This window comes from Sus scrofa, chromosome 17 (genome assembly GCF_054392235.1).
Source record: "Sus scrofa isolate SSC_HxYL_T2T_F1_AM1 chromosome 17, Sscrofa_HxYL_maternal_Yorkshire_Landrace_v2.0, whole genome shotgun sequence".
In the NCBI taxonomy this organism is placed as follows: domain Eukaryota; kingdom Metazoa; phylum Chordata; class Mammalia; order Artiodactyla; family Suidae; genus Sus; species Sus scrofa.
Window position 1 is genome coordinate 69,169,585 of NC_139399.1, and position 21,932 is coordinate 69,191,516.

Consider the following 21,932-nt stretch of genomic DNA (forward strand, 5'->3'; position numbering starts at 1 on the left):
GCAGGGCCCGGTCGTTTCTCATCCCTATAGACGAGTTTGCCTCTGCTCACCCCAGACTCCCAGCCCTCCCGCCCCCTCGGCAACCACAAGTCTCTCCGCTGCGCCTGTGAGTCCGTTTCTGTTTCGTAGGGGAGTTCACTGGTGTCGCGTTTGAGATTCCACCGTCGGTGATAGCACGGGGTCTTCCTCTGACCGACTTCACTCAGTGTGAGTCTCTAGGTCCATTCACGGTGCCCCAAGCAAGTGGCATTATTTCATTCTTTCTTATGGCTGCGTTGACTGCATGTAAATTTGAAGACGAGGTTTTGAACTCTTGGAGCTGAGAGCACACAGCTGTGCTGTCCCCCCGGGTCACGGTCACCGCATCCAGGTGGAGAGCATGCGGTCGCCGCGTCCTGGGCAGGACACACCGCAGCCGGCGCCACGCGGCCCCCATTCCCGTCTGTCCTGTTTTTATTCCAAACAGCACGTTCCTCGGAAACTTCTGTTTAGAGTCTGTTTACGGCACGATGTCCATCTGAGAAAAAAGTGTTTGCAAGTTGGTCTGCGATGCTTTGGCAGAGACACCCACCTTTCAGGCGTCGTTTCAGGGGAAGGTGGCCAGGAGGGGCCTGGGAGCGACAGGGACACGGAGGTGAAGGGGCGGTTAGGGGCTGCGGCCCAGCCCGCAGGGCGTCTGGCATCCTGGGGGCACTTGCTCTTGGATCCATGCCGGCTCTAAGCTCACCCACCCGCACGGGCCTGCCGCCCGCCCCGTGCCTCCGTTCCGTGCACGGACGACAGGCTGACTGGGGGCCTTTTCTACCCGTCAAAACAGACCCCGGATAGAAGAGACTCAGTGCAGGGGTTCCCGTCGGGGCTCAGCGGTTAACGAACCTCACTGGCATCCGCGAGGACACAGGTCCAACCCCTGGCCTGGCTCCGTGGGTGAAGGATCCGGCGTGGCCGTGAGCTGTGGTGTAGTTCGCAGACGCGGCTCGGATCCCGCGTGGCTGTGGCTGCGGTGGAGGCCGGTGGCTGCAGCTCCCACGGGACCCCTGGCCTGGGAACCTCCATGTGCCACAGGTGCAGCCCTGAAAAGAAAGACAGACAAAAGGAAAAAAGAAAACGAAAGGAAAGACTCGGTGCAGCGCCTGGGGCATCGCGAGCGCCCGGTCACTAGAGCCAGCGCCTACTGCTCACCTTTGTCATCGTCACCACTGCTACTGTTGTCACGGGCTGGTTGCTCTGCCCCCGTGAGCAGCCAGCTCATCTGCCCTGATCCCAACCCCAGTGGGTGCCTGTGCCTGTCCCCGTCCTCCTCCGGAGCCCCAACTGCCTCTCCGTGCCCCCCCGCACAGGGTCGTGGCCACGACGCAGGGTGGCAGGTGGTGGCAGGGGCGGCCGCCGGCCAGCGGGTCTCTCTGGCCTCTAAGTGAGACTGGGAGCAGATTACCTATTGATTTCTGCATTACAAATACGCGCTATCTTGCCCTCCTGGGACCTTTATGGGCCGTAATAGTCTTTCTGGACGGCGTCCTCTGCCAGACTGGTGAGCCGGTTTTAATGCGTGGCCCGCAGCATTATCCCATGTCCTCCGGGGACGCCAACCAGTAAGTACGGGAGAAAGATCACCTCCTTTAGAGACCTGTTCACAGTCGAGACCGCCGTGGTTTTACGAAACAATGTGTTTAAAAGGAGTCGCCCGCCCCAGCCACCGCTCAAGGGCCCTGGGGGAGGGGCCGGAGGCTTGGCAGCTGCTTGATTCTTGGGTGGGGGGGTCCTGACAGCAGGGGTGCAGGTGGGGGCTGCGCTCTCTGGGGACAGGGGACCAAGCTCCCACCTGGGTGCATTCACAGTCTCTGGCCTGAAGTCCCCAGGGAGAGCTCAGGGGAGGGGCGTCAGGTCACTCTGCCCTGAGTGCCTCTTCAGACTGGCGGCCAGCTTGGGCCATGGAAGGTCCCATCCTGCAGGTGCAAGGCCCTCCCTAAACACACCCCCGAGGGCACCATGTTGGGCAGCGGGCAATGGCGGTGGACATGTCGGGCTGTCCCCTCCACGCCCTGGGCCCCCGTGGGGCACAGCTGACCTACCCTGGCCCTGTGCTCAGCGCCCGCCCCGTGCCCACTTCTTAAATTCCTTGTGCTCGATACCCTTCAGCAGCAGGGCTAAGAAGCCATGGGATTTTCAATGCTTACGAAACTCCGGGCTGAGCGGTGAGGGAGCCCGGCGATGGGGCAGGGCCATGGGCAGGTCAGCGGAGGCGCCTCCCGGCCGGGCCAGCCACAACAGTGGGCAGAGCAGGGCAGCAGCCCGCCCGCCACCTGCACCCACAGGACACCAGGTCCCACGGGCAGGTCAGTGCCTCTCCTAGCGGAAATGTGCGGCCCTAACTGTCACGAGGGTTTCCAGGCCCACCCAGAAGTAAGAGGGTGTGACCTGATCTACCGATGTCTCGTCCCCACTCGGGGACAGAGCGGGGCTTTACACCCCGTCATTCCTGGAGCGATCCGTGGCCAGGGCGCTTCTGTAAGCAGAGCCTTCCCTCGTCTGCCAGAACCCTGCGACTGTGCTGAGACACGGGCTGGCAGCAGCCAGAACAGCACCCCCAAAGATGCCCGCCTAGACCCAACCCCCAAATCTGTGCAGAAGGGGCAAGAGGGACTTTGTACATGTGACCTAATTACGGACCTGGAGGTGGGAGCTTGCCCTGGATCACCCAGGGGGCTCCGGTCATCATGGAGTCCCCCGTGGGGTGCAGTCAGAGGGGATGTGAGGTGCAGGCAGAGAGAGAGACCACAAGAGGCCGCGCTGCTCTTTGGAGATAGAGGGAGGGCTGAGAACACAGGAGCCGGACTCTCCGGGAGCCACCGGGAGGAACCAGCCCTGCCCACGTCTTGACCTTGGCCCAGCAGCACAGTTTCGACCTCCGACCTCCAGACCCTTAAGGTAACAAGGGTGCGTTGTCTGCAGCCACTGCCTGGGGACATGAAACCAACAGAGCTCGGCAGAGAAGGGAGGACAAGGCTTGCTTCTCTATCTTTAGGTCGCGGTTCTCAGAGCAGGGCTGGTGCCCTGGTAACGGTGGCATCACCCCCCCAGTCTCCGGTGGCTGCTGTAACAGTCACCTAACATGACACACGTCTGCTCTCGCACTCTTCTGGGGTCAGAGCACCAAAATCAAGGTGTTGGCAAGACTGCGCTCCCCCCGGGCCGGCTGGTCCCCGTTCGGAGCTCTCATCCCTGGGCTGTGGGCCCTCCCGCCGCCTTCAGAGCCAGAACCATCTTTGCCTCAGCCCCCAGACTGCTCTCCTCCGAGGACCCCGCGACCGCACTTAGGGCCAGGATCACCTCCCGTCTCGAGATCCGTACCTTCGTCATGTGTGCAGAGTCCCTTTGGCCCGGCAGTGACCGTCCACAGGCGCCAGAGAGCAGGACCTGGGTCAGTCCGCAAGGGATGCGTGGAGTTGAGTGTCTGCCATTTTCTTGCTGCGGCTACACCTGCGTAGGTTTCCCACCCTCGGCAGAGTCATCACTGGCCGTGACCTCTGGCCGGGGGCACCTCCCCAGCTGGTTCCACCACGTCCCTGTCTTGTGATGCGCGCGGACAGCCAGGTTCGTCTTGCTGATTTCCTGCCTCACATCTGGGTCCAACGAGGAGCAGTGGTTAGAAACCACTATCCAGGCGTTCCCGTCGTGGCGCAGTGGTTAACGAATCTGACTAGGAACCATGAGGTTGCGGGTTCGACCCCTGGCCTCGTTCAGTGGGTTGAGGATCTGGCATTGCCTTGAGCTGTGGTGTAGGTCGCAGATGCAGCTCGGATCTGGCGCGGCTGTGGCTGTGGTGTAGGCCAGCGGCTACAGCTCCAATTAGACCCCTAGCCTGGGAACCTCCATATGCCGGGAGCGGCCCTAGAAAAGGCAAAAGGACAGGAAAAAAAAGAAACCAATATCCGGACCTGAGAGGTGCTCGCTGCTGCCACTGCCGCTGGGGCGGGGTGAGGACGTGACCTTTCAAAGCTCGGGCTTCCTAACTGCCTCTGGTTCGTCTCACGGACGCCCGAGACCCTTCCGCCCAAGCGGAAGGTCAGAGGTCTTCCTTGACGTTGTTGATTCTGTGCCTGATCTCAGCTCTCGCGCTGAAAGTCGGGGTTCCTGGCATAGTAACATCATTGCCCATTTGCTCGATCCTGCAACACACGTCACCTCAGTTTCCACAGGGGATCAGCTGCGGGACTGCCCCGCTCCGGCAGGTAACAAAACCCGCCGTTGCTCCGTCCCTCGTAGGTGGGTGTAACCCCCACACTGCTTGTGAACCCCAACTCACGATCTGTGATGATACAGTGTCAGCACTGCGTAGATAGTTGCCTATGTGGAGACACTTCAGGTTTCGCTTTTTAGAAATTTCTGGATTTTTTTTTCCCAAATATTTTCCATTCCTGGTTGGCTGAATCCATGTGGAGGGCCAAGTGTACATAAAATCTTGGAAAATAGCACACCCAGAATCGCTGCCAGGAGCAAGAAGACCGATGCGTTTAGGGTTTCTTTGCAATGATAATTGTCCTTAGACTCAATCGGTGAAGACCCCACCGTCTAAAGACTGCCCGAGTCCCTGGAAACCTCCATTTTCTTGGGACTGACGTCACCCTTGATAGAGGGGTCGTTTAATTTGATTCAGTTCATAAGTCTCAGAAGCTGCTTGATGTGTGATTTTCCTCGTGATAGGGAAAACGTGAGACTGTAGGAATCCATACGGCTCCCAAAACAGAGGCAGCGAAAGCGCACCGCCCCGGCCGCTCCCTCCGCCCGATCCTTCCCCGGGCTCCGGGGTGACTGTTCTTGTGCTCTTTTGGGCTGTCTTTTCTGCACGTGTGAGCAGGGGCAGACGCAAATTCGTATTCCTCTCCCCCTTTCCCACAAAAAGCAGCGGGCTCTGGATGTTATACCTTTTCCGCTCGCCGGCCCTCCTGAGGCCTCTCCATTCCCCACACACTGTCTCTGCTCATACAGTCCCTGCTCTGCAGCGCCGCCCCCCCGGGGGAGGCAGTCCCTCTGACAGCAGGGCGGGGGGTGTCTGTCTGACACCAGGGAGCACCCTCTAGGAATGACCCAGGCAGCACTGCGCAGGGAGCACCCTCTAGGAATGAGCCAGCACTGTGCTGAGTAGTCTTGGGTACATGCTTTGTGTGTGTCTAAGCAGAATAATTTAGATGCAATTGCAGTGCATGGTGTTGCTTTTTCCAGTAAGACTCCTGTGAATAATTACACACCTCAGGGCCCCGAGTGCTTCTGAGCAGCTTCCGTCCCCCTCGGAGAGTGAAGAGCACCCCACAGACGAGAGCGCTGCAAACAGGAGAACTGCTGGCGCTCATCAGTCGGGGTCCTGACGCCCCCAGAACCCGCGTTCACTGGAAGGGACGCCCGTACGGGCTGCAGAGAGGTGAGGGTGTCCTTGGGCTGCTGTCACAAGTCGCCACCGACGAGGGTGGGACCGCGGAAAACAGCTGAAGGACGTTCCCTGGATGGACTCTTCTCCGAAGGACACTGGCTCCAGAGGCCACATGGCCAAAATCCAGGTGTGCGGGCCAAGCGCCCGCGGGAGGCCCGGACGGCTCCTTCCCGCCCCGTCCTGCTCCTGGTGGGCGTCGGCCGTCGCTGGCGCCCGTCCCCACTTGGCCTCTCCGGTGTCTCGGACCCCCTGCCCTGCCTCCCCAGGCCCTGAGCTGGGATCAGGGCCTCAATCAGGACGGCTTGCCGTCAAGACCTTTAGCTTCGTGACCGCTGCAGAGACCCCGTTTGCCAAGAGGCCGCCCCACAGTGGCGCATCCGTGGGGCCACCAAGCCACCCACTCCGCCCTGGACCGAGGGCCAGGACCTTGAGTCCCTAGGCTGGGGGCTCGGCACCCCCGTCGCCTGGTGACAGCGGGCGTGCGGGGGTGGCGCCTGGTGGAAGCTGTGCCACCAAGGAGGCCGGCTGCTGCCACCCGATGTGAGACGGGAGGGCGAGGTCTGCGGTCCTTACCCCAGACTCTCTCTCCGCCCACGGGCCAAAGCCAGCAGGAAGCCAGAGACGGGAGGCGGAGCTGGCCTCCCTCAGGACCAGCCCCGGGGGTGCCAGCCTCCCCGCGGGCCCCCGGGCCCCTAGGCCAGCTCACCTCTCGGGCGTCTCGTTGCAGGCGGTCGACTACGAGCTGAACAGAGCCTTCATGCTGACCGTGATGGTGTCCAACCAGGCGCCCCTGGCCAGCGGCATCCAGATGTCGTTCCAGTCCACGGCGGGGGTGACCATCTCGGTCGTGGACATCAACGAGGCCCCCTACTTCCCCTCGAACCACAAGCTCATCCGCCTGGAGGAGGGCGTGCCCTCCGGCACCGTGCTGACCACCTTCTCGGCGGTGGACCCCGACCGGTTCATGCAGCAGGCCGTGAGGTGGGCCCAAGCTCCCCGCTCGCCCATAGGGCAGAGACCCAGGTTCCCGCGAGTCCCGAGGTGTCCCCAGGCAGGGAGGCCCAGTCCAGGGACAGCAGTGGGTCCAGGGCTGCGGGCGCACAACAGACGTGGGCATCGTCCCGCTCCACTGTGCTCCCCCCCGCAGCTGCGAAGTGGCGGGGAGGACCCACCCCCCAGGGTCCTTGCGAGGTCAAGCGGCCTGTGCACCCCGGGGACGGCCAGCGTCCAGGCCGCAGCTCCCCAGAGAGAGGCGCCTGGGAAGGGTGGGCGGGCGGCCAGGAGGGCTCCCGGCTCCTGCCTCACACCGTCCCCCCTGCAGATACTCGAAGCTGTCGGACCCCGCTAACTGGCTGCACGTTAACGCCACCAACGGCCAGATCAGCACGGCGGCCGTCCTCGACCGAGAGTCTCTCTACATCAAAAACAACGTCTACGAGGCCACCTTCCTGGCGGCTGACAACGGTGCGCCCGGGGGCGGGGAGAGGGGGCCGAGGCGAGGGTGGGGAGCAGTGCTGGGCCGCGGCCACGGGCGCCCCGGGCAGCCCCTCCCTCGCTCATGGGAAGCAGGGGCTCGGGCTGGTGCCCAGGGTCGTTGGCCCAGGCGGGCACCAGGGGGCTGGGCCAGGGGGTGGGGCTGGGGTCCATCCAGCGCCTGAGCTGAACTGCACGACCTCAGGGCCCCAACTGGAAACTCAGGCTCTTGAGTCACCTTTGTTGAACAGAACAGCCCTCATGCTGAAAAGAAACCAAAACTGGGGGAGGGGCACCCGCCCCAGCTGCCCTTTGCTGGCTCTGACCCCCTTCCAGACCCCTGCGACCCTCGGTCCCAGCAGAGGGGCAGGGCGGACCCCTGTGAGAAGCCCTGGAGGCTCAGAGGGGGCAAGGGCGAGGGCCCTGAGCCACACTGAGGGGCCTGGGCAGAGGCGGTGGCCAGGGGGCCAGCAGGGGTCTGGAGGGAGGCTGAGGGACATGGGCCTTCTAAGGGACACACATGGCGTCTCTAGGAGCCCGGGTGCCGGGACCCGGAGCCTCAAGGTCCCCCTCCCCAAACCCGGGGCGCCCAGGAGCTGGTGGGGCATCCAGCCCCCTCTGCGAAGGAGGGGACAGGGTGGGGCAGCAAAGGGTCGGGGAGCAGAGACGAGGTCTCCGCCCAGTGGAGGAGCCTGACCCTGTCCCTCGGTTTTCTCCCACACAAAGTGGGGGTAACCACCTCGGCTGCTCAGGGCCATGAGGACCAAGTTGGGAACAGGGCCTGGCTCCAGTACGTCTCACTGCTGCTGTTGTCCTGTTCCCCTGGGCTCCGGCTCTGTGCCAGGCACAACTGGCAGCAGACGAGAGACCTCTCCCTTTGTGTCGGGTGTGTGTGATGACAACAGTAACGTCGACAGGATGGAGATTTACTCGCTCCCACGCGAGGCGGGGCCCGGGGTCGGGGGAAGAAGCCAGGCTCCCTGCGGCCCCTCCCACGGCCTTGGTAAGGTGCGGCACGGCCCGGGACGGCTGCAGGTGCCCCAGCCATCATGAGAGCGTCCCGCAGACAGAGGAGTGAGGAGGACGAGGGCGTGGGCTGGCCCTGCCAAGGACGTCCAGCTCATGAGGCCAGAGCCGTCATGAGCCCACATCTTGCTGCAAGGGGCGCTGAGAAATGTGGCCTTCTGGTTGGTCAGTGATGAGCCCATGTAAGAGTGGAGGCTCCATTTCTTTGATTAAGGAACCAAGAGGAAATAGCTATTAGGGGCAACAAGCAGCAGAGAGAAAGAAGTCAGCCAGACACGTCGAGGGCGTGGACCAAGTGCTGGACGAAAACAGAACGGGGGGCTGGGAGAGCAGCGGGGCCTCCAGCTGTGCTCTGGGCTGAGTGATGTGGGGCCGGAAGACATTAGCCCGGGGAGGATGCGATGGGGCGGGAGCCCGGGCTCAGGAAGTGCATGTGCAGAGGCCTTGCTGCAGGCCGGGGACAGGTGGGTTCTGGGAACAGCCGTGTAGCAGCTTCAGGAGCCAGAGCAGCCGTCCCACAAAGGTTTGGTCCATAGCAAGTGAAAGCTGAGCCCCGCTGCCTCCTTCCCGCCTCCCCTGCCTCACAGGGGCTACAAGGCCCAGCCCCTTCGCAGCCGCGAGGAGCGCCAGGCCCTGGTCCAGGAAGGCTGCTCCCCCAGCATCCTCTCCTCCAGCGGCTGGGGCGCCGAGAGTAGGTTAGAAAGTGGTTTTCAACGACTGGGAAGTGCCGGATCCGCGGGGAATGCGGCACGAGCCCCACCGGGTTAACAGAGCCCGCCGGAGCTTCTCGTGGCTGAGCTGGGTCGCCACCCTCCCATCAAAGCAGCTTTCAGAGGCAGGCGTCCTGCCGTCACCCTCCGCGGGCTCTGATGTTTCCGAAGGTCACAGAGATGTGCTCTGGACGCTTGTTACACGTGCTCCACCTGCCTCGGGCAAAAAAAGCGGGGTTGCTCTGCCAGGGCCAGAGCTGCCATGGTCAGAGACGGGAGACAGGGCATCTGGGCACCCAGCTCTGGTCCATCCACGCCGCGGGCCTGGGCGCGGCGAGCTCTGGTGGCGTTGGTGCGCGTGTTGTACGCCTCGGCGTGCCAGGGTCGGTAGGGGGGGCTCTGTCCTGGGTGGGCTGGGGGCTGGCCGCAGAGGGTGGGACGCGACCCGCGGGGTCACCCCCGTCCTCCCACAGGGGTCCCCCCGGCCAGCGGCACCGGCACCCTCCAGATCTACCTCATCGACATCAACGACAACGCCCCCGAGCTGCTGCCCAAGGAGGCGCAGATCTGCGAGAGGCCCAGCCTGACCGCCATCAACATCACCGCGGCTGACGCCGACGTGGACCCCAACGTCGGCCCCTACGTCTTCGAGCTGCCCTTCGTCCCGGCGAGCGTGCGCAGGAACTGGACCATCTCCCGCCTAAACGGTGAGCCGGCCAAGGCCCGGGCCCGCTGGGCCTGGTGCAGACGCCTGGGCGGGGGGCCCTGGAAGAGGCCGCGCGGGACCGCGGGAGCCGCCTTTTCCGGGGCGGGGGGGGGGGTGCAGACCCCAAGCTCCTCGACCTAACGCGGCCTCGACTCCCTGCGGCCGGGGCTGCGTCCTGAGCCAGCGACCCGTGGGCCCACCTCCCGCCAATTTCCTGAGGACGCTCTCCTAGACGCGAACCTGCTGCATGAAGAGGGTCCAAATTCTGGGTTTTCTTTTTTTTTTTTTTTTTGTCTTTTTTTGTCTTTTTTTGCCATTTCTTGGGCCGCTCCCGCGGCATGTGGAGGTTCCCAGGCTAGGGGTCCAATCAGAGCTGTAGCCCCCGGCCTACGCCAGAGCCACAGCAACGCGGGATCCGAGCCGCGTCTGCGACCTACACCACAGCTCACGGCAACGCCGGATCGTTAACCCACCGAGCAAGGGCAGGGACCGAACCTGCAACCTCATGGTTCCTAGTCGGATTCCTTAACCACTGCGCCACGACGGGAACGCCTGGGGGTTTCCTTAAAATGCATTTCGCTGCAGTGGAGCTGACTTCCGGTGCTGTGTGAATGTCCGGTGAACAGCAGGGCGACGCGAGGACACGCACGGCTGTTCCTTTTCGCGTTCCTCTCCGGGATGGTGTATCGCAGGGACTGACCAGCGCTCCCCGTGCTGTTCAGCAGGACCTTGCTGTTCATTCCTTTTTTCCTGTGCCGCGCCTGCGGTACGGGGACGCTCCCAGGCCAGGGACGGAGCTCACGGCACAGATGTGCCTGCCCCCCAGCGGTGGCGACACCAGATCCTTAGCCTGCTGAGCCCCAGGGAACTTGTGGACTCTACGCACTAGTTCACATCTCTTAACTCCAAACTCCCAACGCCTCCCTCCCCACCCCCTTGTGGCAACCACGCGTCAATTCTCTATGTGAGTGAGTGTTTCTGTCTCATAGACAAGGTGACATGCATCCCATGCCACATATAAGCGGTGTCATTCGGTATCTGCCTTTGCCTGACTTAGTAGGAGAAGCTCTAGTTCCATCCACGTGGCTGCCAATGGCAGTGCGTCGCTCTCTGTATGGCTGGGTGATACTCCGTTGCGCACATGTACCACATCTTCCTTACCCGTTCATCTCTGGGTGGCATTTAGGTTGCTCCCAGGTCTTGGCTGTTGTGAACAGTGCGAGGCACACTGGGGTGCGTGTATCTTTTCAAGTTAGGGCTCTGTGCAGGGGGAGACTGCCGGATCATACGGCAAAGTTCTTTACTCCGTTTTTGAGGGAACCTCCAGACGGTCCTCCCCAGTGGCTGCACCAGGTGACGTTCCCACCAACAGCGTATAATGTGGTCCCACCTCCTTTATCCACACCCTCTCCAGCATCTGTGAGTTTTGTTAGCATTTGTGTGTTCCTCAGGCCCTTATGAACACTGCTGTTTTAAAAAGCATTTTTCGGAGTTCCCATCGTGGCTCAGCAGTAACAAACCTGACTCGTATCCATGAGGACACAGGTTCGACCCCTGGCCTCACTTAGTGGGTCAAGGATCAGGCGTTGCTGGGAGCTGTGGTGTAGGTTGCAGACCTGGCTTGGATCTGCATTGCTGCGGCTGTGGTGTAGGCCGGAGGCTACAGCTCTGATTTAACCTCTAGCCTGGGAACCTCCAAATGCCCCCCCCAAAAAAAGAAAAAAGCATTTTTCCAAGTTTTTAGCCAAAATCCCTGTTTCCACTTGCATCTTTTGACTACCAGGAGACATTTTTTCATATATCTTTTGGCCATTTTTTGCGTCTGTGAACAAATGTTCAATGTCCTTGCCTATCTTTCTTTGAAAACAGCTTTTCCTCATTGATTTGGTGGAACTCTCTCTGTATTGAATTTCTTCATCCTTCATGTTGCAGCTGCTCTTTTTTTTTTATTTTTTGTCTTTTTTTGTCCTTTTAGGGCTGCACCCACAGCATATATATGGAGGTTCCCAGGCTAAGGGTCAAATCGGAGCTGTAGCCGCCGGCCTACACCACAGCTCCCGGCAACGCCGGATCCCTAACCCACTGAGCGAGGCCAGGGATCAAACCCGCCACTTCATGGTTCCTAGCCGGATTCGTTTCTGCTGCGCCGCGACGGGAACTCTCACCTTCACGGAATGAAGTCATGTGTGCACGCGTGTGTGTGTGCACGCGGGCGCGTGTCAGTGTTCCCGCTGTCGGACTGAGTCCCTTCCTTCCAGCGTCTCAGGAGGGCGGGCTGGCTGCTGACTGACAGCGCCCGTCCTGCCCCCTCGCCCAGGTGACTACGCCCAGCTCAGCCTCCGCATCCTGTACCTGGAGGCCGGGATGTACGATGTCCCCATCACTGTCACGGACTCGGGAAACCCGCCCCTGTCCAACACGTCTGTCATCAAGGTCAAGGTGTGCCCGTGCGACGAGAACGGCGACTGCACTGCCATCGGCGCGGTGGCGGCGGCGGGTCTGGGCACGGGCGCCATCGTGGCCATCCTCCTCTGCATCGTCATCCTGCTGAGTGAGTGCCGCCCGGGGCGGGGGGGGGGGGGGGGGAGGAGCCATGGGGGGGGAGGAGCCGTCGGGGGGGGAGGAGCCGTGGGGGGGGAGGAGCCGTCGGGGGGGCGGGTCCCGCCCCGCGCAGCCGCGTCACGCGCGCTCACGCCCCCAGCCATGGTGCTGCTGTTCGTGCTGTGGATGAAGCGGCGGGAGAAGGAGCGCCACACGAAGCAGCTGCTCATCGACCCCGAGGACGACGTGCGCGACAACATCCTCAAGTACGACGAGGAGGGCGGCGGCGAGGAGGACCAGGTGAGCCGCGGGGCCCGCCAGGGCGGGCAGGCGGGCGGGACCTGGGGGCCGCGGGCCCGCTGCAGGGGCGGCCTGGGGACCTGGCGCCCGTCCTCACAACGCGAGGTTTGGTGACCCCGGAAAGCGGGATAACAGTGACAAACGAGGGTGTGTGGGGCTGAGCACGGGCACAGCGGGGTGGACAGACGCCCCGTGTGCCTTGAGGCTGGGCAGGGAGGGGAGCAACACAGGCGAGCTGGGCATTTCAGGAACGACGGATGGGACGGGAGGGGGGACACTGGGGACCGGGGGACGGAATGGGAGGGGGACACCGGGAACCGGGGGACGGAATGGGACGGGGGACACCAGGGACCGGGGGACGGAATGGGAGGGAGACACCGGGGGACGGAATGGGAGGGGGGACACCGGGGACCGGGGGACGGAATGGGACGGGGGACACCGGGGACCGGGGGACGGAATGGGACGGGGGACACCGGGGACCGGGGGACGGAATGGGAGGGGGACACCGGGGACCGGGGGACGGAATGGGACGGGGGACACCGGGGACCGGGGGACGGAATGGGAGGGGGACACCGGGGACCGGGGGACGGAATGGGACGGGGGACACCGGGGACCGGGGGACGGAATGGGAGGGGGACACCGGGGACCGGGAGACGGAATGGGAGGGGGACACCGGGGACCGGGGGACGGAATGGGAGGGAGACACCGGGGGACGGAATGGGAGGGGGACACCGGGGACGGAATGGGACGGGGACACCGCGGACACCGGGGGACGGAATGGGACGGGGACACCGGGGACCGGGGGACGGAATGGGACGGGGGCACCGGGGACCGGGGGACGGAATGGGACGGGGGACACCGGGGACCGGGGGACGGAATGGGAGGGGGACACCGGGGACCGGGGGACGGAATGGGAGGGGGACACCGGGGACCGGGGGACGGAATGGGAGGGGGACACCGGGGACCGGGGGACGGAATGGGAGGGGGACACCGGGGACCGGGGGACGGAATGGGAGGGAGACACCGGGGGACGGAATGGGAGGGGGACACCGGGGACGGAATGGGACGGGGACACCGCGGACACCGGGGGACGGAATGGGACGGGGACACCGGGGACCGGGGGACGGAATGGGACGGGGGCACCGGGGACCGGGGGACGGAATGGGACGGGGGACACCGGGGACCGGGGGACGGAATGGGAGGGGGACACCGGGGACCGGGGGACGGAATGGGACGGGGGACACCGGGGACCGGGGGACGGAATGGGAGGGGGACACCGGGGACCGGGGGACGGAATGGGAGGGGGACACCGGGGACCGGGGGACGGAATGGGACGGGGGACACCGGGGACCGGGGGACGGAATGGGAGGGGGACACCGGGGACCGGGGGACGGAATGGGAGGGGGACACCGGGGACCGGGGGACGGAATGGGAGGGGGACACTGGGGACCGGGGGACAGAATGGGAGGGGGGACACCGCGGACACCAGGGACGGAATGGGACGGGGACACCAGGGACTGGGGGACGGAATGGGAGGGAGACACCGGGGACGGAATGGGACGGGGACACCGCGGACACCGGGGGACGGAATGGGACGGGGGCACCGGGGACCGGGGGACGGAATGGGACGGGGACACCGGGGATGGGTGGACGGAATGGGACAGGGGTGACTGGGGACCAAGTGACAGAAAGGGACAGGAGAGCACTGGAGATGGGGTGACGGGATGGGGACCGGGTGACAGGAAGGGACCGTGGACGCACTCAGAGCGAAGGACCAGGCTGGGGACGTGCCCTGGGGATGATGCTGGTGTTGCTGCCCGCTGTCCCCGTGGTACCGGCCCCGACTCCACCTGTGCCCAGGACTACGACCTCAGCCAGCTGCAGCAGCCGGAGGCCATGGAGCACGTGCTGAGCAAGGCCCCCGGGGTGCGGCGGGTGGACGAGCGGCCCGTGGGCGCCGAGCCCCAGTACCCGGTCAGGCCTGTGGTGCCCCACCCGGGGGACATCGGCGACTTCATCAACGAGGTGGGTGCCCGGCCCCGGGGAGGGCCCCAAACAGGCGCCTTTGATCAACGCAGGATCCTAGTCACATGTACAAAAAGGCCCCTCCTGGGGCGTCCGGCGTGGGGCAAGGAGCAGGTTCAGGGTGAGGGCTGGCAGTCGGTGGGCACATAGTGGGCACACAGCTCAGCAGGAACTTGGTCCTGGCAAGGGGACGTGCCAAGGGGCACGGGCTCTCACCTCAGATGCCTCCACAGAATCCAGTCAACCCAGATGCCCAGACAGGCCTGGGAGTGGCGGGCTGAGCCCCAACGCCCACCCCTGGACACAGACACACTCACACACACAGCACACAGACAGACCACACACACCACAGACACACGCGGCACTGGCAACAGGCTGGGAGGTGGACTTCTTCCAGAGCTGCCACCTGTCCACCTGCCTGGCCCCCGTCCCAACGTTTGGGGTCTGGAAGTGACGTGGTGTCAAAATCCCAGCAAACAGCATCCCTGGCCTTCGAGTGTCCCTTGATCCGCAAGAAGACAGAGCCACCTCTGGAAGCTGAGCCCAAAATGCCCGCCCCGCCCTTTGCCGTAAACCAGAGGGCACCTCCCCCACCAGCCACGCCCCTGGCATCGGGGCCTCCCCGCGCCACCATCGCCCTCAGGGACCGTCAGGCCCAGCGTGGGTCTTGGTGCCTGTGCCCCCAGGCGCTAAGCACCTGCAGATTTTGAGGTGTTGACAGCTCTTCTGTCTCCACCCCCGTCAGAACCTGCCCTTGACGGCACCTGTTTACACAGAGGGGGCGGGTGGTTCTCAGAACGTTCCTGAAGCAGGCCACGTCCCAGGCTGCAAGTGAAACGTCCACAGCTGTCCCAAAGCGGACTCGGCTTGGACATTTACCGGCCACGGTGCAGCACGATTTTGTAAACCCCCCCAAACCGCATCGTCCCCATCAAGTACGAGCCCACCCTGGGGAGTACAGGCCCCCGCGCCCCCACCCTGAATGATGGCACAGGCTCCGGGCCCTCCTGCTGGGGACCCCCCGGGCTGCAGGCCACAGCACACGGAGCAGGGCTGAGGCAGGCACGGCCCTGGGGTCCCAACAGCCAGTGCGTGGGGCGGGGGGGGGGCAGCAGCAGGACCACCAAAGGCTCCTGACGGGGGACCACGTCAGGTCTGCTGTCCACGTGACCAGAATCGTGGACCAAGAGCCACGTGCCCACGTGGGGGGGCTGAGCTCTCGCCACGGCCCCCCACCCCACCCCCGCTGCTTGTGTGGCCACGTGGCACTGAGTTGGCTGCCCCCCCCAGCCCACTGTGTGAACGCATGGCCCTGCTCGGCTCTGAGACGTCTCTCCATGAGACACCGAGCACTCCCTGGGCACTACGTATTCCAGGCCCTAAAAGTGGGCTGTCCCTGTCCCCCAGCCCCACCCTGACCCTGTGTCTCTGCGGCCCCAGGGACTCCGGGCGGCAGACAACGACCCCACGGCGCCCCCCTACGACTCCCTGCTGGTCTTCGACTACGAGGGGAGCGGCTCCACGGCCGGCTCGGTCAGCTCCCTGAACTCGTCCAGCTCCGGGGACCAGGACTACGACTACCTGAACGACTGGGGGCCCAGGTTCAAGAAGCTGGCGGACATGTACGGGGGTGGCGAGGACTAGCCCACCGCGGTCCCCCGACCCCCGACCCCCCCCCCCCCGAGGCCGTGGCACCGCTGGGGCGTGAAGGGGCCCGCCCGCCCCCGCCCCCGCCCCCGCCCTGAGCTGTCTGCCACCAACACTCCTGGCGCCACGGCCACCGTCCGTCACAGTAGCTGACTTAGCATGAGGCAGAGCAAGAGGCACTCTGTCTTAACTTGAATTTCTTAGAACAGAAGCACTGTTTTAAACAATGAAAGTGCCTTTTGGTACACGTATCAGATTCCCTCAAACTCAGGAGCGACCAGAAGCGAGCAGGCCAGCGGAGACCCCACCCATCCCGAGCGGCGATGCCAGCCAGCCAGCCCCGTGCCCGGAGGCTCTCCTTACCGAATTGGAAAGAATGTGTCTTTTCGTCAGAGTGAGCAACCCCCTTGACAAAACTGACAGAGAATCCCCAGCAGCCCCTGAGTCCCTGCACCTGCCACACACCTCAGGGTCCCCGGGCCCTGGGGCCCCTAAGGCAGCGAGTCTCCTGGGCCGGGCCCACCCCCTGGAGGACCAAAGGCTAGAGAGTACCCGGGCTGTCCTGACACTCCCAGTCTCTGCCCCCGGCCTCCCCCCAGGGCCACTGTGACTGGGAAGTCCAGCCAGGCTCCCACTGCCTTTGGCCCCAGAGAGTTTGGTCCCAAGTAACCAAAACAAAGCCAGCCAGCATCCCACCAAGCCTGGCACCTGCCGCCCCCCCACCAGACTCCCGAGGCCCTGCAGGCCCGGCGGACACCCACCAGCCCGGACCCTGAAGGGTCTGGACACCCCTGGCTGCCGTGGGGCTGCGCAGACATTGGGTCCAGGAAGCCAGAAGCAGCAGAGCCAGCAGGAGGCTGGCGGGCTCGTTCCCTCGCCCTGCTCCTTGGACCAGAGCTTCTGATGCTCGTGAACTGACGGGTGACAAGGACCTGCTCCAGGTCCCTGGAGAGCCCAGCGTCCCGTGCGACCGTCCCGCAGATGTGTCTGGACTGCACCCCAGAAACAGTCTCCTTGCCTCCAGACCCAGGTCGCACCAGTGAGCCACTCAGGCTCTCGGAGCCAGAGGTGCCCCCTAGATGGGCATTCAGACCTGCGGGACCAAGAAAGGGGTTGCGTCCAAGGGCCCCCGGAGCCCCTGCTTGTCTGTCCCTGGGTGAGAAAAGCCCTGGGCATCTCTTTCCCCAGCTGGGTCCCAGGGGCAACCGCCTAGGGGAACCCACGTCCGTGAAGCTCCCCAGGGAAGGGGCCCAGGTCCTGGCCCCGGGCAGGAGGTGCATCAGCTCCCCTTGGGGGGAAAGCATCCCAGCACCGCCAAGGACAAGGGCTTTGCCTCAGAGACCCCCCCCCCCCCCCGGCTCCTGGGCTCAGGGGAGGCCTCCAGGGGGGCTGGGGAGGCGGGGGGGGGGGTGCGGGGCTCTGCTCCACTGCCCAGCCCATGGCCTGCCCCCACAGCCACGCTCATCCTCTTTCCTAAACAGCTCTGGCCAGAAGAACTTGAGCATACACGTGTGCGCGCGCGACACGCATGGGTGTATCCGTGTTGGACGTCAGGGTTCTTCCCCAAACCAAACTCACCACTAACTCTGGCCGCTCTCCCCGAGCAGGGCTGGGTGGACGAGCCCAGGCAGGTGGCCTGACGGGCCATGGTGCGCTCTGTCCACTCGGACCCTGGCCAGGACGGCCCAGGGAGGGAGGGGAGATGGGTAGACAGAGGGACAGTCACCTGGGTCCCACGCCGATGTCCCACACGCAGCCTTGGGAGCCGCCTGCTGAGGGAAGGGGGCGCCAGTATCCGAAGCCGCGCTATGCACACCGCTCTGGTCAGGCAGCGTCTGGGCCGTGGCCACACGGGGATGGTTGGTGGGATGAGGGCTGGCATCCTGTTTCCCTTTGTCTTTGGAAAGTCCATCCTCCAGTTGAAGTTCTAAGTGCGAATACAGTCGGGAGCCCAGGCAGCTGGGGAGCCTCCTTTTCTGAAAGCCTGAGGCCTCCTCGGGTCCCCGGGGCCCAGGGCTCACCTCGGGGATAGACGTGCCAGGCCCGGCCCAGGACTCGGCATCCTGGACACCGAGCCCCAGCGCCCCCGCCTGGCTCCACCCAGGAGAGCCCGGGTGTAGAGCCCCAGCACGCCCGCCCTGCCCCCGCCCCGCCCCGTGTCCCTGCCACGCCCCTGCATCTTCCTAACTCACACCCGCTGAGGCTGCGGCAGCCAGCTGGGGGCATGTCCGCAGGGGCTTCTCATGCTGGACATCTGTCCCTTCTCACTGCCACCCCCGGGCATCCCCGGAGGCCAGGAAAAAACCGGGGTTCCCAGCCCTTCCAGATGCATCCCAGACTCCATCCCAAGCAACGAGTCCACGTTAGCTAAGCAAACACAGTGTCAAATGTCTCTTACGTAGCTTGTGACCTAGATGGGACGCGTCCAGACCAGGGGACGTGGCCGCAAGGCCCAGACTCGGCGCTGGCAACGTGCTGGGGCAGGTTCCGGCCCTTCACGAGAGGTTCGTCCTCGTGAACAGGGGCTCCGGCAGCGATGCCCCAGCCCGCGGCCACTGTACCTGTCCGGGCTGCCGCCCCCCCACCTCCGGGCCGAGCCGGCCCCCTCCAGCCTGCGCCTCAGAACCTCCCAGAGTGTCAGGGCGCAGTGCTCGGGCCCCAGCGACGCCTCGGTTCCCCTCGCGTGAGCACCCTCGACGCGCACGGTCCTTTGCGATGACAAAGAGGAGGGGCGCTGCGTCTTTGTCACGGCTGAAAGGGATGACACCAAGAAGGGGGACTCCCCCGCAGCATCGTGTGACCCGCTCACCGCGACGCGGCAGACTCCTGGCAGCAGGCGGGGGAGCACCTCTGTACAATTGGAACGCGTTTGGCTTTCCTTTCTCTTTTTCCATCCTGATTTTTTTTTTTTTTTTTTTGCATGTTTCTTTTTGAAATGGACACAATGTGTAGCAGCCCGCATGACTGTGGTTGTTCTGGGGAAGGATACTGGGTATGCTGTATTCACGCTGCAACTCTGCGCAGTTCGACTACGTTCCAACTTTTTTTGTAATCGTCAACAGCACAACTATTTTGTATTGTTGTTTGTATCATTTTGTATCAAAAAAAAAAAAAAAAGGAAAAAAAGGGAAGAGTGTTGATGTTTTCAGTGTGTGTTTAGTGCCAGGCGGTCTCGGTTCCAAACGGAGCAGCAGCCTCTGGGAGCTGTCGGAGTTGTCGTGTGCCGAGCGGGCCGGGCCCTGGTGCGCGGCCCCGGAGGAGCAAATAAAGTCCCCTTTTAAGGAGTCGGCCTCGCCCTGGCGTGTTTTTCTCCGCGCACCCCCACCTCTCAGGGACAGCGATTCACACAGGGCAGGGGGGTGTCCAGAGTGGGATTTGTGTGCTGGGCAGACCTTCCTTGAGCACCCGCCGTGTCTCAGGCACTGTCCTGGGCTCTGAGGACACAGGCGTCAGCCAAACCAGGCCCACTGCTCACGTCTGCCCATGAGAGCCCGCATGCCACACACAATCATGTCAACGTTCTTGGAAGTCACGAATCAAGCAGACAGACTGCTACACGAGAGGTGCCGCCCGCTGCCTGGCAGAGCGCCCTACCCAAGGCCTGGTTCACATTCAGAAGGCTCCTGCCCTCCGCACCTCAGGGCCCTCCCCTCCCCCCGTGCCTTTCCTTCTGCCCAGGCGACAGCGCCACCTGGACACCAGCCAGAAACCCAGTCCACCAGCCTTGCTGTCCCCAGTAGCACTCACGGCCCGGCCTGGTCACGTGACCCAGCCTGCCCTTGACCGCTGGCCTGAGCAGGAGGAGCCCCAGCAGGGCTCCCACCTTCCGAATCACAAAGCCACACCGTGGAGCGCCAGGTGCAGGGCCAGTGGCAGAAGCCACATTGAGCCCACCTGGACTCTGCCCCCGCTCAGGGAACCTGAGCTCAGAAAGCCTGAGGAGCCCCCACGTCACCCAAGCCCCAGGCCAGGCGCCCAGCAGCCCCCGCCCCGCAGGCCCCAGGGCTGGGTCCTCCGACTGTCCTCCCCCCGCCCCAACCCACACCTTTTCTTGGGCTCCAATGTGCATCCACAGTGACTGCCTAACGAAAGACTGCTCCCAGGTGACCAGCACAGGCACAAGGAGCACTGGCTGATGCCCAGCGTCTGAACCGCTCATTACATTCGAAATTAGGCGACTGCTGTGGGCCTAGCACAGACAGTCATGGGGGGGTACACACTGAGGGGGGCTGTTTCCTGAAGGTCACCCCCAAGCTCCAGAGCAGAAGGCCAGCTGTCCCAGAGGCAGGGGCCTGACCTGAGCAACAGGAAGTCCAGCCTGGGGTCCCTTCCCTGAGACCTGGGGCCGTCTCTTGGGTCCCTTACCAGAGAGAGGACAGCCTGTGGACAGCAGGCCCGGGAGGGGCATGCGGAGTGGGTGTTCCCAGGTGTCACTGGCAAAGCCCACAGCTGAGGAGGCCGGGTCCAGCCAGCGGGCGACTCCCCTGGGTGGGGGTGGCAGCCGTCCAGATGCACTTGAGCGGCCCCCAGGGTGCAGGGGGACAAATGCACTTGGAGCAGCACAGCCACAGGCGGTTCTGATCCTGCCCTCTAGGGGGCCGGGGGTGGGGACAGCACGGAGAACGGCCCCCTCAGACTGGAAAGAGCCAGGCCTGGGGAACGGACCTGCAGGATGGAGACGCGGGGGCAAGGACGTGGAAGTCCCCTGCCAGCTGCCCCATGGGAACCCTTGCCCTCAGCTCCGGCCACGCTGCTGGATGCCCGGGGGACGGCAGCAGGACCTGGAGCTCAGGGCGAGGTCACTGGGACGGATGTGGGGTGACCGAGTAGGTCACGGTGGAGCGTGGACACCGGCCAGGCCGGGGGCAGCTGCACTGTCCCAGGAGGGTGTGATAAGCAGACCCGGGACCCAGCAAGAGCCCCCGCGGCGATGCTGGCGGCTACTGCGGAGGCTTAGACCCCGGTGACAGCTCTCCCGGGAGTGCTTTCTGCAGCCGAGCCCAGCCCAGGCCCTTCCTCGGCCCCTGCCTCTCATCTGCAGAAAAGCCGGGCCTCCCGGGCTCCCTGGGTCACAAAAGAGCATTCTCGAGAAGCTAGTGACCAGGACGAGAGGGTCACAGACTCAATCTGACGCATGTTCCTGAACCGTTTCACAGACACGGCAACTGCCGCCAGAAGGAAAAGCTACCTGTGTGACGACCAGACCACAGCCAGGACACAAGCTGCTCCTACGGCCAGCACGGCCCCCAGACCAGCCTCCAGGGAATGGAATTAGCACGCCTGCTCTTAATGACCTCCGCCTCCTGGGCAGCAACGCAGATGCAGCTTGTTCCACCCTAAAGTACAACAGTCAGCAACAGACGCCCCAGCCCCAGGGGGACACCCCGGGGGGACACGGCACCACGTCAGCAGGAAGAAGTTACAGATGACAGGCCTCCACCCAAGAGCCCAGAGAAACGGGATGAGGTTCTGACCCGTGGGGTCTGTAGGCGGCTCTGCGGGAAACGCCCTCGGCCCCCTTCGTCCTGTGGCTTTGGCAAAGCTCACAGGTAGCAAACCCCGAACCAACCCCAAGCCAGGCCCTGGGCCCTGCACGCCTGACTCGGGCACACCTTCCAGGTCTTGTCACCACACAACAGCCTACCCAGCCTGCGGCTCCTCTCCGTGGGTAAAGGAGCAGAAATGAGGAATAAGCAAGTAACGGAGCACCAGCCCTCCCCAGCTTCTCCTCCAGTCCTCTCGAGAGCAAACGGTGTGCACAAGACAGCCTCTGTCCCTGAGGCGCAGCAGGAAGGACCCGGCATGGCAGCGGCTGCGGCACAGGTTCGACTCCAGCCCAGGAACTGCCAGGTGCCACGTGCAAAACAAAAGCATCTCAAGAAGGACCCCGAGGAGGACAGGCCCACTCACAGCGGGACGGCGAGGACACTGACCCCTCCATGAGCGACTGAGCGCCGTCCCCCCCTCCCCGAAAAACACTGGGTCTGTCTTCTCCCCAAAGGCTTTCCAGTTGAAAGCAACCTTCTCCACTTCTCCCAACACCTGCTTCTCCAGCGCAGCTGGACCTGAGCTTGGG

General features: G+C 63.9%; 2 protein-coding genes across 6 annotated transcripts in view; one reads left to right on the top strand and one right to left on the bottom strand.

The window, feature by feature from the left end:
- Nucleotides 1-17,424, top strand: part of CDH4 (cadherin 4) — a 495,180-nt gene extending 477,756 nt beyond the window's left edge. For all 4 annotated transcript variants that reach the window (XM_021078205.2, XM_085003313.1, XM_085003314.1 and 1 more), the window contains 7 exons: nt 6,156-6,409; nt 6,750-6,892; nt 9,111-9,344; nt 11,661-11,894; nt 12,045-12,184; nt 14,045-14,209; nt 15,650-17,424. In XM_021078205.2, the coding sequence (XP_020933864.1) occupies nt 6,156-6,409; nt 6,750-6,892; nt 9,111-9,344; nt 11,661-11,894; nt 12,045-12,184; nt 14,045-14,209; nt 15,650-15,853 (1,374 nt within the window). In that variant the 3' untranslated portion in view covers nt 15,854-17,424. The remainder of the gene's footprint in view (nt 1-6,155; nt 6,410-6,749; nt 6,893-9,110; nt 9,345-11,660; nt 11,895-12,044; nt 12,185-14,044; nt 14,210-15,649) is intronic.
- Nucleotides 1-21,932, bottom strand: part of TAF4 (TATA-box binding protein associated factor 4) — a 106,605-nt gene that overhangs the window by 11,630 nt on the left and 73,043 nt on the right. The window lies entirely within an intron of this gene.